The 15,626-nt window shown below is 43.9% G+C and overlaps 1 protein-coding gene and 1 long non-coding RNA gene across 3 annotated transcripts in view; one reads left to right on the top strand and one right to left on the bottom strand.

Moving 5' to 3' along the window:
* The window catches only part of MAP3K3 (mitogen-activated protein kinase kinase kinase 3), a 34,671-nt gene that overhangs the window by 6,766 nt on the left and 12,279 nt on the right, over nt 1-15,626 (bottom strand). Inside the window, exons 5-15 of one of the 2 annotated variants that reach the window (XM_068211892.1) lie at nt 14,895-14,994; nt 14,161-14,274; nt 11,130-11,253; nt 7,982-8,115; nt 7,112-7,173; nt 6,629-6,696; nt 6,300-6,392; nt 5,269-5,460; nt 3,542-3,690; nt 1,413-1,544; nt 630-759 (exon numbers count right to left, since the gene is read on the bottom strand). In XM_068211892.1, coding sequence (XP_068067993.1) covers nt 630-759; nt 1,413-1,544; nt 3,542-3,690; nt 5,269-5,460; nt 6,300-6,392; nt 6,629-6,696; nt 7,112-7,173; nt 7,982-8,115; nt 11,130-11,253; nt 14,161-14,274; nt 14,895-14,994 — 1,298 coding nt within the window. The remainder of the gene's footprint in view (nt 1-629; nt 760-1,412; nt 1,545-3,541; nt 3,691-5,268; nt 5,461-6,299; nt 6,393-6,628; nt 6,697-7,111; nt 7,174-7,981; nt 8,116-11,129; nt 11,254-14,160; nt 14,275-14,894; nt 14,995-15,626) is intronic. The other variant, XM_068211893.1, reaches the window with a different exon arrangement.
* LOC137486609 (uncharacterized) lies at nt 1,541-4,258 on the top strand. The gene is made up of 2 exons (XR_011005766.1): nt 1,541-2,904; nt 3,128-4,258. It is a non-coding gene; the product is annotated as an uncharacterized lncRNA (long non-coding RNA).

The following is a 15,626-nucleotide window of genomic DNA, read 5'->3' as shown; positions in this document are numbered from 1 at the left end:
CAGCCTGCAGAACGACATCCAAGCCCAAATACCCGTGCTCATGGTATGGCTCTTTCCCCATTAAGCCTCAGGTGACCTGCTAAACATAATTTCTTTAATTCAGGTTGTAGACAAGCCAATTGCTAATGGCTGTAAATGGGAAAAACTTCAGGGAAAAACACAAGGAAGTGAAGGGGGGAGGGAAATGAGAGCTGAGTCAGCACCAGCATTGTTACAGTGCCTGTAAACAGCTAAACCAACCTAGCAGGGCCCCCAGGCCAAGGGCTGAGAGAGAACAGAGCTGTGTAGAAAAGGGTTTTATTGGGATGCTGCTTTGGTGAGTGCAAGCACTGCTTTCTGGTCAGTTGGGTAACAGATGTAGCTAATTAAACCACTTCGAACCCCGACAATAAACACTCTACTTGGTCCTGAACACGAAGCACCGGGGAAAAAACAAACTTTAGAGCTTAGCTTTTATGTGGACACAAACTGAGGTTTAGACACCAAAACCAATTTTTCCTCCAAAACTGCAATGAGATCAAGAACCCCATTGTTACCACTATCTGGTAGGTGCCCACATGAAACCCTTCTGCTCTCAAACTGAGAGCACTTGTGCTGCGAGAGCTCTCTTGCCTTGGCCCTGCTCTCACCCTTGATGTCCCTGTGCACGATCATGTTGCTGTGGAGGTACGAGACGCCCTCGAGGATCTGCCGCGTGTATTTCCGCGTGACGTTTTCCGTCAGGGCCCCGTAAGCCTTCAGCTGGTCTTTCACTGACCCCTGCCAAAAAGCAAACGGAAAGAACTGGCAAAGAGGTGGCAAAGCACAAATCTTGCAGTGTCCATTCAACTCCCAAAAGCCCTGGGTGTTATACACCCAGCTGGCCCTGCAATGAACTCTGGCCTCTGCTAAAGCCTTTCTGGGAGGCTTTGTGAGCATCTTGCCCTAAGAAGCCCCTTTTTAGGAACAGCAAGGACAAGCTTCATGGAAAAAACAGCTTAAGGAGGTTCTGTCTACTGCTACAACTTGTTGTGAAGACAAGCAATAAAATAGTTCAGCAGACTTATCTGGGTCAAAAGCTTCACTTTTTGGAGAGTCAGTTTTAGCCTCGCTGTACCATGATTCTGGTAATTCAGTTACCAGGATTTACATGGTGGCCCAAGTCCTTTGAGGTACTTTGGTAGAACAAATTCAGACTGAAGAAAAGAACTGGCTTTAATGACTGTTACAGAGTGTAGAAGACACTTAAGGAAAAAACCAAAGAGGTTATTTGGGCATAAATGAAATGAAAGTGGTGGCATTATGAGCGTGAGAAGGCAGAGCCCTAAGAGGGTCTGAGGCAGATGACATGGTCAGGGGGATCACAGCAACTAATAAACCAGCTAAGAGAGCCAGCCACCTCCCTTTCTGATCCCTGCCTGTGCTGCTCTTACCCCTGGCATGTACTCCATGAAGATGGTCAAGGTCTTCTCTGCTCGATCCCTCAAGCAGCCATAATACTGCACAATACGGTCATGCTGGAGGTTCTTCAGCAGCTGAATTTCACACTCCAGTGCACTCACCTCCTATGGATGTTGAAGGAGAAAGTAAGATTGCAGCCTCAGGAAATATATAATAAATATAAAAAATAATAAATTTGTCATTTCACTGGCAGGATGAGACCACCACTACACTGAGAAATGTAATCCATGACATCCCTTAATCTGCTTCTTGGAATAGGCAAACATTACCAGGGCTTCCTGTTAATTTTTACTGCATTATCTGCAGCTAGGTGTTGGTGTGGAAGCTTTGCTAGAACACAGGCTGTATCATACACAGATTTAGTACCAGAAAAACTTTGTTTCTTGTCTTGATCCTGTCATCTGCATGGCTTTATCCCGGGTGGCTGAAAGGATTCTCCACCCACAGCAGAGGTATAACCTCACTTCTCTCACTAAGCTGTGGGCAGGGAGGGTAGTTATGAAGCAGCTCTGAATACAGTTACAGAACTGGAACTTTAACCCACTGGAGAGCAAAACAACAAGTGCTGAGAGTTGCTAAGCTTCTGTCACCCAGCCCTGTTCTGATCCCACTGATGATTTACTGGAATCAACCCCCACAAACAGCTTCCTCTCCTATGTACTTCAAACAATCTGCAGCTCTGCACATGAAACTGATCCTTTGCTTTGCTCTTGCCACAGACAACAGGGTATCACGGTGCAAAGACGTTACCCAACAATTTCAGATGGAATCACAAATGTTTGCTGCTCAGAAAAAGTATCGGGTTCTTGCTGAATCCAGGGACTGAACAGGAGGAACATCAAAGGTACTGAAGCATGAGGATTTACAGAAAAGGAAAAAGGTTTTCTCCCCAAATTAGTCCCACTTTCACCTTTCCAGCCCTGCCATGGGAAGGTATCAGGTTCAGCTCTCTCACTCTGGGACAGGATGCAGAACCTTAGCGCAAGAACCTGGATGTTGTAGGCACACATGGAATCAGAGGAAGCTGCTTCAGCAGACCAAATAATAGGATAAGGTTTGGAGTTTCAGTGCCTTCAAAATATATTTCAGCCTGTTCATCCTTGGCTCAGAGTTACTGTCTGATTTCCAACACAGACACAGCAGAACTTCCCAATTTAGGACATATCTTGGCACCAAAATCCCATATAAAATCAGAATAATTAAATCTTCATGGATCACTTATTCTAGCTCAAAGTGATTTTGTTCAATATTGGGAAACTGGTACACTGTTAAAACACTAGCAAAGAACCCAAAAGCCATTCCAGCTGAATGCCCTGTGGAGGAAGTTGAGTGCTGTCCCCTAATTTCAAGGTGCCCGTCCCATCTCCACTGTCTCCAGTATTGTCACATCACAGCTCTTGATTAATTTACACCCCACAGCTCCATTTGTTTTTAAGGACACAGAGAATTCAGAAGTAATAAAAAGTAATAATTATAATATATATATATATTATTATATATATATAATAATATATTATAATGTTAATAAATTAAAATTATTCAGAAGTAATAATTTTAACTTATTAAAATTATTTAATAAATAAATAATTTTATTTATTACTAATAAAATCATTAGTAATAAATAATTTATTTATTATTAATTAAATAAAAGGCAATTAATTAATTACCTTTAATTAATTAATTAAAGGTAATAAATGCATTTGATACAGGGTGTACCATATAAACCCAGAAGTGGGTTTTGCATGTGCCAGCAGCTTTTTTTGTTCAAAAAATTAAAAAAAAAAAAACCCTACTCTTGCTGGATTTAGTTTCATTCACATCCATGTCTAACCAGGAACACAGGGAAGTCTAGTATTCCTCAAGTAACCTGGCAAAAACCCAAAAAGCTGAGAAAGGAGAGTCCAGATTGAAGCCAGAAAATGGATTTTAGTTTCAAGCTGAAGTTAATAACACAGAAAAGCAATTTTTAAATGACTCCTATTCTTCTCCACATGACTTGAAACCTTCGTAGGAACTAAATAAGATGCCAGCTTTCAAGGACAGACAGAGAGAGACATTGTACAGGACCTCAGAGGGTTGGAGAAGCTGAGGTGAGGATTACCTTGCTTGTTTCAGGGCTCTCTGGATCAAACTGGACCTGCTTAGCTGCCAGCTCCCTGCCCGTGTCCACGTCGTAGCACAGATAGACGCGGCCAAAGGCGCCCTGGCCCAGCAGCTTTCCTCGGCGCCAGTTGATTGGGGCACTCGGAGCTGAAAGAGAACAGCAAGCATTTCTCTTTTCATTACGCTGTTTAAAAACAAAGGTGGGCTTTTCAAGGACCAAGCTCCATCACACTGGGACTGAACCAGGTGTTCTGTAGTTGAATAAACATGAGGTGCTCTCCCAGAGTAAGGAGTTAGTGGCAGAGCTCTGAACAGAATCCAAGCATCCAGACTCTCAAGGATCTGCTGGCTGATGTCCCATTAAAATGACACCACAAAACGTTCTGCAAGTGTGTTTTACAGACCAGTTATTCAGTGGGGTTGGGGAAATTTCATTCCACCAGCAGGTGGATTCTACAAAATCGTTACCTTAAGAGACGATGCAACAACTAAAGAGCAGCTTCCAACCCTTGATCTGTAGTTACCACATGCATCAGATGAAGAAGAGCTGGATTAGCCTTGCTAAATCAATCCCAGCCAGCTGGGAATGACTTAAGCTTCTGGAACAACTTGAAGGACATTATTCTGAGTTTCTTTGCCCAGCTAGTTTGGGGTTAACATCTGTGGGAAGGAATTTACTGCAAGGCTCTCTCTAACCATAAAGATTAGAAGTCATGATTACCTACTAGACATTGATAAAGTAGGGACTGTGTTAGCACAGTGTGGGTATCTTCTTCACCTGCTGTACAGTTAGACTTAATAAAAATACCCATGAGACCCAGGTAACGCAGCATCTCCAACAGCCCAGCAGGAGGTTCCATCCTCAGCGCACTGGGAGCCCTCGCATTCACAAGCAGCAGTCTCCTGACCCAGACATTAATACCTGAGCCCAGTTTTTCAGACTGCCCTTAATCCCAAAGCATATTACTCAAACACCAGTGCTTTAGCTCCAACTTTGAAAGTAACCCTACCAGACTCCTGCAGTTCAGTGCATCCAATTATGTTGGATCTAACAAGAAACTAAAAACAAAGACAAGAACCAGACATCTGAACAGTGTGAAAACACAGAAGAGCTGAGAGATTTGCTTTCACATGTCTAATTCAATCAGATTTACTGCCAGTCAGTATTTTAGTTTGTTCCTTACTCTGCTACAAGCTTACTCTTCATTTTGATCCTTAAATTACTGTATGGGATATCTACAGTTCATCAATAATGACTTATGCTCCGCTTATTTTTCGTTTTTATAATAGAAAGCTGTCCAACAAAACAACTCAAGGATGCCATTAATACAGAAGTAAATCCTTCTGCTAAGGAGCAAGGGAAATACATACAGCTCTCAACTAATAGAATAACTGTAACCCAAAAGCCTGACTGAAAATGTTAACATAGCAAGAAAATAAACAAGTGTGTCTGCCTGTTTTAAGAACCCTGTAGATCATCTAGATCAAGCAAATTTTTACTTCAGTGCTCTCTAAAGGAAGGGCCAGCTCCCAGAAGAAATCTGAGAAGAGCAACACTTGTCTCGTGGGTGTGACAAACAAGTCTCAAAGCACAGCCAGGGAACGACGTGGTTGTAATGGCTTGTTAAAGGCAGGTTCTGGCAATGTGCTGGGTCTGGAGCTCACCCTTGGAGCCCTCCCTGCCCACAGCCCAGGTGGCATTCCCCAGTAGCCCAGGCAGCCTACACTTGGTGGCAATGTTCCTCTCCTGCACTCCCAGCGCGTTCTCGCTGTCGGCGCTCCGCAGGCGGCCCCGGGGGTCCAGGTACTGCAGTGCCAGGCCCAGGTTCTCCCCGTTGGTGCTCAAGGAACGACTGGAAGGCACCAAGGTGAAGAGATTCCCTTGGTGACGTCGTATCCGGGGAAACGTCCTCCGGCCTGGGGGAAAGGAATGTTTTTAAATAAATGCTTGCAAGTGGAAGGTAATGGCTGGGGGCTGAGCAGCAGGGAGAAGGGAGAGAAATCCTATGTTCTGCTCTGTTCCCATGGATTCTCTGTTCTTGTCTGCCAAACAGACGAGATGCAAAAATATAACAGCTCAGAGCTGGTGCTGCCGGAGCTCAGTACAGCTCTGGATCATTCCCAAAGCAGAAGGCAGAGAACACTTTGTAATGCCCTCAGTGCTGTAAGATCTAAACTTACCTTCCAAAGGAAAAATCTGGTTTACAGGCTCTGAGCACAAGCTCCGAGTTTTGTTAACAATTACATACAAAATTACTTTCTAGATAACGTGCCTGGACTTGCAAATAAAAACCATAAACAAAGATTATGCCAACTTGCACCTCATGAAATTTTGAGATTATTTTGCATAAAGCCATCTGATTGAGCAGAGATGTAATTCTTTAACTCCCTGCTATATTTAAAAGATCCAGAAGCAAGTCTGCAATGCAAATTAGCAAAGCACAATGAATCTCTGTGGTAGGAAAGTACTTATAAAGGGCCAAGTCTAACAATTACGTCCACAATCCCCTACTCAGCCTGGATAACACCAGAAAGGACAAAGTAAACAAGAATGACAAAGTAAACAAAGAATTACAAACAACAACCATTGGTTTCCATGAAAATGTGGCACCATGCACAGCAGTATCAACCTCAGCACTAGCTGCAAGGACCAGGGCACTTCCAGGCTCTCCAAACAGGAGTCACACTCGTGTAGAGGCTGCCATTGCCTCACCTTTTTTTCCCAGCCTGGAATGGGAGGTCTGAGACCAACTCACCGTCGCTGTAGTCCTTGTGCTGCATGGAGACGTTGTAGCGCCGAGGGTAGGTCCCACCTTTGCCTGCTTTGTCATAGATCTGATTCTCACGGTCTGGCAGGAGAAGCAAAGACAAAAGTGAGGCTCCTTCAAAAAAAAAAAAACGCAACTTCTAATGACAGAATTTTCCTGTAAGAGCAGGTTTTTAGGAAGAGGCAATAAATAACTTCATAGCTTTTCCATCATCGTGTCCCCACTTCTTCTATTTATACAATCCCAGCAAGCAGGGAGGGCAGCCAGCCAAGAGCAGAAAAAGTCTGGATCAAATAACCTTTGTACCAAAGACATACCTGAGAACTCCTGTCTATTATCAGGAAAGCTTTGTGCCCTTGACATCCGTGACTTCCGAAAAGAAGGACTAATAGAGAAAGAAGGCAAGAGTAAGTTTTGCTGTTGTTTGGGGTATTTTTTTTGTCATTTTATTTTTTAAATGAACAAGCAGAGCCTTGTCTAAAAGAGATTTAAATACCCTGCAGCCAGATGTTCTCAGAGGGGTGGCTCCACACAGGCTGCTCGCTTCAGAACTTTGTATTTATAACATAAAGCTACCAAAGCACCAGTTTGCTGCTCTGTGGTTGTGCCAGAAAATAACACAGCCTTAAGACATAGTTAATGCTCTTTAAAAAATACAGTGGCATATAGATAGGAAGTAGGTTGTTTCCCTCCAAGAAAGCGTATGAGATAGAAAACAGGATTTTATGTAAGTACAACTGGCATTTCCATCTGAGCACGCACCTTCTCAGCAGTTTGTACATTTGTACCTGGCTGCTCACCTGTCCAAGGACTGGCAGCTTCCTGACACCGAGTTTTCAGCACTGCTTAGAGGGTCCAGCATCTGCAACACAGAAGAAACCACACAGCAACATGAGTGCAGTCCAGGGCCCAGGAGAGGCTGTGACAGAGGAGCAGAGCCCACAACTGCTTGCCTGCAAGATGTCCAGCTAAAGAGGGGAATCTAAGCCTATTTAAATGTATAATTTTCCTTTATCTCCCACAGAAATTAGGTTCATATAAAGTTTGAGGCACTGCTTTAGTTGTTGAAGGAGTCTGCTGTGAAAAGTGCAAGCTTTAGCAGCCTTGTGCTGCGTTTGGCTCCAGGAACAGTCTCTGCTGGTGCTGCTGCATCCACCTGCAAGGCGCCCTTTGGCCTCACTTCCCACTTCTTTGAATGGAGAGCAGAGTTTCAAAAGCATGAGCGCCACACAAACCTGGTAATAGGAAACCTTGTCACATGTGTGACAGCACCAAAACTGCTCAGTCAGAGGTGGAGGGGCAATGCCCAGAACTGGGAACTGTTTCTGGCAGCCCAACAAAAGCTTTGAACTTACACAGCTACAGTTCGAGGCTGTTTAAATTCACAAAGCAGCACTTTTAGAAACCCAGAATGGTTTGGGCTGGAAAGGACTTTAAGGATCATCCAATTCCACTTCCTGCCATGGGCAGGGACACCTTCCACTAGATCAGGTTGCTCTAAGGCTGCCCTTCCAAGGATGGGGCAGCCACAACTTTCCAGACAACGTGTGCCTCACCACTTAAAGCCGTTGATGCAACCACAGCCAGTGAATATTTGGGAAAGGAAGAGGGCCCAGCCGCCAGCAGAATCCCTTGGCAGGTGTTCCAAGCTGCTCCCGGGCCATACTCACGCACTGCTCGCTGGTCTCGGGGATGAACTCGCCCTCGCTGTGGATGCTGGTGTAGGAGCCCTGGCGGGCGATGCGCTGCTGCCGCTCGGGGACGTAGCCGGGCGGGGGCGAGCTCCGGCCCGTGCTCTGGGAGCCTGCAAGGGACAGCACTCACGCTGCTGCTGGCTGACACTGCTGCCACAGCCAACCCCATCGCCTCCAACACCAAACCTCTGTCCCCCCACAGTGACTCCAGTGAACCCGACACACATGGAGCCAGGAAAACCCAACTGTCTGACGTGCACCTTACGGATGTCTTAGATGCTACGTGATTATTGCTGAAGCTCCTGACGAAGCAGTCACCTATTTCTAACCTTTTCTCAACGTTCTGAGCATAATTCCAGTTTAATAATCTGTTAGTGGCACTACCTAAAGAGTTTCTCTTGTGCTACCTACTGAGAGAAACTTCACTTTTAGTGGCACTACCTAAAGAGTTTCTCTTGTGCTACCTACTGAGAGAAACTTCGCTTTTAGGGTTTATTTTTATTGAAACTTTAGATACAGGAAGAAAAAAACCTCCCTTTTTGCAGTGACCTATCCACCTGCAGCTGCCACCAATTCCCAGTGTGAGCTCCAAGAACTGCTGTGGTCCAGGCCAATCTGCTCAAGGTCACACATGAAGCCAGAGGCAGCAGGTGGAGATCAGCTCTCAAGCTGTGCTCCTTACAACGCTGTCTTTAATTAACTGTGTGTACTCAGGTGCTAGGAAAGATGGGTAAAGATCAGCAAATATTCTCCCAAGGAAAATATTTTCTATAGAAGTTGTAATAAAGAGTGAAGGCAAAGAGCTGGGAGAAGTGGACTGAAATGCAGAGCACACACCTTTCATGGGGCTGCAGAAGGAAAATGAACAATGCTGGCATGGCTTAGAGTGCAAGGGGGTGAACGACATGAAAAAAAAAAGGGATTAATAAAATCATAGGATCACTAAGGCTGGAGAAAACCTACAATATCATGAAGCCAAAATTTTCAGGTCCACAATCTATTGCTCAGAGCTACCAGCTGATGTCCCAAGCAGCTCCCAGGGCTCATGAGCCCTCTGGAGCCGTTTGAGGGGTGGGATAACCCCGGGAGTGCGTGGGCTGCCCCAGCCCCAGGAGCACTTTCACTCCTTCCGACAGATGCCACGGCCAGAGCGAGCCCAGGGCCCGCTGGCACTGGCCCAGCTGCTCTTGTGGCAAGGCCCCATCCCTGGGCAGGAAAAGGAAGTCGGCACTAAATCCATGTATATCAAAGGAAGTGAGTGGAAAAAACACAAGCCCTGCCAGAATGCTTAGTAACTTTTTTTTTTCCCTTTTAAATAAAAGTTATCTTTACTTCCAAAGCTCCAAACTGGTGACAACAGGCTCGGGCCGTTTGGAGCTCAGGAATCACACAGGTCACTCTCCTGCTTGCAAAAAGCTTTAGCTGAACACTGCTTTGGACTTTAAATGCATGACACAGTACGAGTTGGAGAGTCTCTGTGCCTGAAACACCAGCAAACGGCATATTCCTCCTCCAAACCAAAGACAGGAAAAGAGAAGGAAGAAGAAATTGATGCAAGACCAAAATATTGCCAAATTACCAGCAGACCTCTGACACAACTGGAACTCTTCTGGACCTCTTCAAAATGTGACAGTCTGGTACTCTGACACGTTAAGAAAATAAAACCAAAGGTTTCTTGACTGATGAATGACAAGCTGTTCAGAAAGCATTCATAAGCTGGGATAAGAGGAAAGTGTGTAACTGGGATACACAAGGGGCCCCTTATCACTATACAGTTTACCCATGACAGACACTTGCTACAGTCTGTTGGCTTTGGCACCATTATCTGGATACCTCAGAATGTCAGTAAAGAAAAATATGGATATGGATATATTTTAAATGAAATAATGTTGGCATTCAGTTTGTCTGTTACAGAAGAAACGTGGTGTTCAGACATGCATGGATACCACTTCTCAGGACCAAGGAATGTTGCTCTTTTTAGGCATATTAACTTCAAACTAGGAAGGACAGTAAAAGTCTTTTTGTCCCTGTTTCAGTCACGTACTTCACAAGCTTTCAGTACTTCTTTGTTTGTTTGCTGCTTCATAAAAGCAAATTGCACAGAAGGGGATCAGCAAACTCTCCACAGGATACAAGCAGGTTTGTTAGACAAGTCCCACACTGAGAACTACTGCTCTAGTTCACAAGTCCTTCCCTCTGAGCTCACTCTCCCAGTTACCTCTGCTCAGAACAGTGTGGATCCAACTCTGGTTTGGACCCCCCGCTATGGAGACTGTTGTGGTTTAAGCTGATTTATTATTTGATACTTTGCACTGCAAATACTGATCTAAAATCATGTAATAATTCTGCCTCAAGTTCACAGAGTTAATGAAACTGAAGCACTCCTTTGCTACAGTGAAGAACTTGCAAACAAAACAACTCTGACATTCCCAGCTCCTGGTACTGCCCTGTGTGACTTGCATCCCTTGTCCTCAGGCATTAGCTCTGACAAGCCCCAAAATAGCTGTCATAAAAACAGTCATAAAAACTACAGAAGTCTTACATGAACATTTCCCCCAAAGAGGAGTTCACTGAGCTAACAGAAACCCAAAGAAACGAGACAAAGGTACATATTACTCTGATTTTTTTGATTATCTTTTGTGTACCTCTGATTTTGTCTTGTGCTCTACTCACTTGATAATTCTAGAAGTGAAAGCTGAGGCAACTCAGAATGTAGGACACTAGCTGGATAGGCAATAGTAATTCCTAGCAAAATGCTTGATTACAGGAGACAGGACAGATTCCAAAGCCCGACATAAGAAAATCAAATCTAGGTTACATGAACTGAAATTGCCAATCTAAATAAAAAGCTTAATAGACTCACATCAGCTTTCCAAATTTCTAACCACAATGGCTCTGGCTTTAGGACATCCCCTTTAGCAGCTCCTCAGCTGTTCCACAACTTAGCAAGGAACTTTGAAACATTCTACTGTAAACATATTAAGAGCTTTTGAAAATGAACTGCCTTGTCCCAGAATAACCTTTCAATTTCTCATGTCTCTCCTAAATGCTGCACCATAAACACCAGTGCCCAAAAGCTACATTTCAACAAACAAAAACATGTAGAAGTGGCAAAAATACTCACTGACAGACAGATGCCTGCTTCTGGGTTCTGGCTGCTGATAGGGTGTGCTCACATCCCCTACAGACTGGGAAGTTTTAATCCTGACTTGCTTGGGCAGTCCAGAATGGGGTGAAGAACTGGTCTGTTGGGTAAAATGAAAAGAATAAAACAAAATAAAGTGAGACGAAGGAGCTCAAGCAGTCTGGCCACAGTTTCAAAAAATATTATGCTTAGTACCAAGAAAGTGCTGAGCAACAGTTCTAGAGCCTGAAATCTTATTAATTCAGAAAACACAAAGAAAAAGACAGCAAAAGAGCTATGTCTACAACTATGGTGTAAAACAGGAGCCAGAGAACTAGAACAAGTGCAGCTCAACTCAAGTGCATGATTTGCAGGTCTCAGTGTCTGACACTACCAGGTACCTGTGAAACACAAGGGGCTCCTGGCACCCCCTGCGACCAGAACGCAGAAGCACCTCCAATTTCCATCAGCCACCTTGGCCAGCAGAGATAAATTCTGAATCTTGCACTGTTTCAGAAGCAACCTGACTCCAAATAGCCTTTAAAAAGTAAATTCATAACTCAGACTAAGTAAAAATAAATTCTGGAGAGTTTAATAGCACTAACAGTCTGAAGATGCCAAGATGAATTTATTCATCCTTCCCCTGACCTTACATAGATATTATCTAATTAAAGATAATTTTTCCACAGAGCCCTCATCTCATTCAAAGCAGGAAGAGGAATGAGACACAAGAAACCTTCCCCAAGCCAATGCGATCCTGTGTTAAAGCAGGGGCTCAATACCTGCAGACACTTTAATTTTAACCTTGACCCAACACACCTAGTTTTACAAGAAGATGTAATAGTCCCTTCCTCTTGAGTTATAGAATTTATCTTACTTGAAAAGAACACAACCAAAGACACCTCGAGGATATAAATTCTGACTTCTGAAAATTATTTGAGCGTGACAGGCAAACAAGATGCAACAATTCAAAATACTTCAATTCAATATTAAAGTCCTGGATGGATGCACACTTAATGAGTACATACACTTGAAAGCAGTAAGGAAAGAGCCAGATTGAAGTCACATGAACTCCACCACGGGCAGGTCCATGGGAGCAGGATAAAGGGTGCAGAGGTCACCCTGCTGATGGACAGTCTGCCTTTGGCACCACAGGTGCTCCAACTTCACCAGCTCTCCCCACTAGTTTCTAATCACAAGGAAAAGACTGGCAACAGGGGTGAACTGACTGAGAAAAGAAATGAGTCGCAGACAGAGGCATAAGAAAATTAATCTGAGTGCTGCTCACTGACACAGGCTCCTGGTGCAAGGGGGCCAGCTACTGCTGTAAAGTTAATTTGCTATCTGTACATACTTGTGCCAAAGTCACCTTTCCATCCCCAGAAAAAGAAGAGCACAACCAAAAGAAAATCTGCATCCTGTACTTCAGGAAAAATAATGCTTCCCACTCCCTCAGTGGGATGAGATCATGCAGCCAAGAAACCTCCTCCAGGCTTGTGGGCTTTATCCCATGGAGGGCTCTCCTGTCAGGCAACTCCGAGCAGCAGAGGAAGTTGGAGGAGAGGGGGGGAAACAGTGGCACTTAGTGAAGGCTGTTTGTTTCTGCTTTGAGTAAAAGAGGAAAAAACAGCTAATAAAAGGACATCAGCAGTGGCTACTGGCTGGCACAGGGTGAGATTTACAAGTTAGATGGCATCATGTGGCATGGGGCTGCAGCCTGAAGGCACTGACACAAACAGAGGCCTGCAAAGAGGATTGTCTGACTGTGCTGTACCAAAAGTTGGGGCTACCTTTCACAGGATGTTTCCTGACAACACAGAACTTTGGTCTGACTGCACCAGGTCAGACCAAAGACCTTCTTGCCAAGGGTTATCTAAAGAACAGGCAGCAACAATTGCTCAGGGAAAGGGCACAGGACAAGGAACAGCACCATCCCCTCCTACACCTTCCCAGTCATTTGGGAAAGGGCTGTGTATTTCCATTATCATGGATTATCAAATGAAAAAACAGCAAGAAGAACATTTAAGTTATCATGACAGTGCCAAGGATTACGGGTGTGATTATTTCAAGAGTTGAGCTCCAGCCTGCAAAACTTGAGTAGGGATGAACATTCCAGACTGACAAGCTACTACCAACAGAGCAGCTTTTTCTCTTCAGGAGAATGTGGTAATTTGCAAATCAACTATCTAAGCTACTGAGGTCTTTGGTTTGAAAAGCTGCATGACCTTAATTCTGAAGGAAAAAAAAATAGATATTGGTTGAGTGAACTGTTTTCCAGTCACAGATCAGGAATAAGGGAAAACTCTGACTCCTTTTGCCTTCTTCATCTTGCAGCTCATTCATTGTCTAAAATGGGCATCTCTGGGAGCTTGACTTAAAGATTTATTTCTCATGTTATGATCTTGTCTGCTGAAAAAGCAAACTACATGGACACTCACTTGCCAGAGCCACCTGTGGTAGAGGAGAGTGAACCAAGAGACAACTCAGTTCATCTTGGGTCTGAACACACCTCTATTAGCAAAGGCAACTCAGTTTCCAGAGTCAGGCTGGACTCAATGCATTAGGGCTACAGAGCTGAAAAATCACTGGAAGCTCTCCCCAGACTTCTCACCCAGGGAGAAAAGTGATAAAGGCTTTTCTTCAAGGACACCTGTACTCTAAAGGCTAAATGATTCCATGCATTTTCAACACTGTGCTATTAATCAAAGCTAATAAAACTTCTCTGCAAACCAAACTCATCAAGTGTTTTCTGCCTACAGCCACCGGGTATTTGATATAAAGTGGCCTTCACATGACAACTTAAAAAGCTGCAATGTTTCAGCTCCCAAACAGCTGCTGAAGTCAGGGAAAAAAGCCCAACACAAAGAGACACCTATAGCTGAACCAATGCAAAGAGGATCAACACATGCATTTGTGCCTGCCAAGAGTGATTTTATAATCCCTGTCATACCCAGTTAATGCTGCCATCATGCCTTAGAGTCTTAAGGGTAAACCCCTTGATTTTGCTGCAGTCCCAGAAGTTGTTACCTACATGGTTTCTGTCCTGGGACAGCAGTAGTATCCTCAGGCTTTTCACATTCGAGCTCCTGTCTAAGAGATCCACAGCTTTATCCAGGTCATCTTGGTTTTTCAAAGGAATAGAGAGCTGCAAAATCAAGAGCATGGAAGAAAATCATTAGAAAAGACAGAAAAAAAAAGTCTACTTCTACAATGGGTTGTTTAATTACAATGGGTATTTAAACAAATATTAGAAAAATACCAGACTGTAAAACAAGATTCTGATTGCTCAGTTATTCCACAAATTTTCATTCCAATACTGTCTTACTGTCCTTTTTAATGAGGTTTACCTCCCATGTCAGAGAAATGGCTGACCCTAATGCAAACTCCTCTAGAGCACCACCCACAAAAGTATGAATTGCTACCTGCATTTGCTGTTTGCAAAGAACAGAGACTTGTCAGCCCCTGACTCTCTGATGAGAAAATGGTCTCAGAATACTTATGAACCCAGAACTAATGATCACGTGAAAATTGGGTTTCACGTAGAAAGAGAGTGTCCTAAGCAACAGCAGAACAAGGGAACAAGAGGCTGATGTCTGTACAACACACACATCAGTGAGATGCTTTACCAGGATCAGCACATTTGCCTTTGGATCAGGGATTCAACAATGGTTTGTCTTAACGAAAGACCTGAAAATTAAATTTCTGGGTAGGGAATTTGTGATGGGGAAAGGAGGTGCCATGCAGAGAGCACTGACAGCTCAGTACCTCGTTGTTCATGTAGTGGAGGTCCAGGGGCTGCCCAAAGGCTGTTTTCACTTTCTGCTGCACGTCTTCGTAGCGCACGGGACGGACAAACGGGATAATCCTGGGAGGAAAGAGAGCCACGGACTCAGTTGAGATACACACCTGATAATGCAATCAAATCACACGGCCGAACCATCAAAACCACATCTGAATGGTCTCCTTTCATCCACAAGCAAGTAGTGAACCTTGCAAATTCAAATTTATATGCATTATTTCAGTAAGGGATTATTGATCTCTGGCTCATTTCCATACAGTTTGTCAAAATGCAATATTCAGCTGGAGATTTCAAATAGAATCCCTTTGTCCCTGGGCAGAAAAGAATCCTTTTTGGAATAAATGTCTTTCACATAACAGGATACAAATGCCCTGTGCACCTTGGCTTAAAAAATACCACCTGCTTTGGCACAGATGAGATATTGCCACAAAGAGCTGGATTGTGAGCACCAATTAACAAACTTGTAACGAGGCAGAAATAACAGGATACAACAAGGTCTCCCCCGAGCCTACTCTTCTCCAGGCTAAACAATCCAAGATCCTCTTCACACATGAACTATTACAATATCTGGCTATACTTTTTGTCCTCACTTGGAAGATTAGTGCTCTTTCCCATGCAATTTCTGCTAGTTAACTTTCAGGAAAAAAACCTGTTCCAACGAAAAAGCTTTCAGTTTTTTTTATATTTATCTCCCTCCT

The sequence above is a fragment of the Anomalospiza imberbis genome, chromosome 22, assembly GCF_031753505.1.
Source record: "Anomalospiza imberbis isolate Cuckoo-Finch-1a 21T00152 chromosome 22, ASM3175350v1, whole genome shotgun sequence".
NCBI classification, from domain to species: Eukaryota; Metazoa; Chordata; class Aves; order Passeriformes; family Viduidae; genus Anomalospiza; species Anomalospiza imberbis.
Note: the sequence above shows the minus strand (reverse complement) of the source record. Positions and strands in the feature narration are given on the sequence as shown.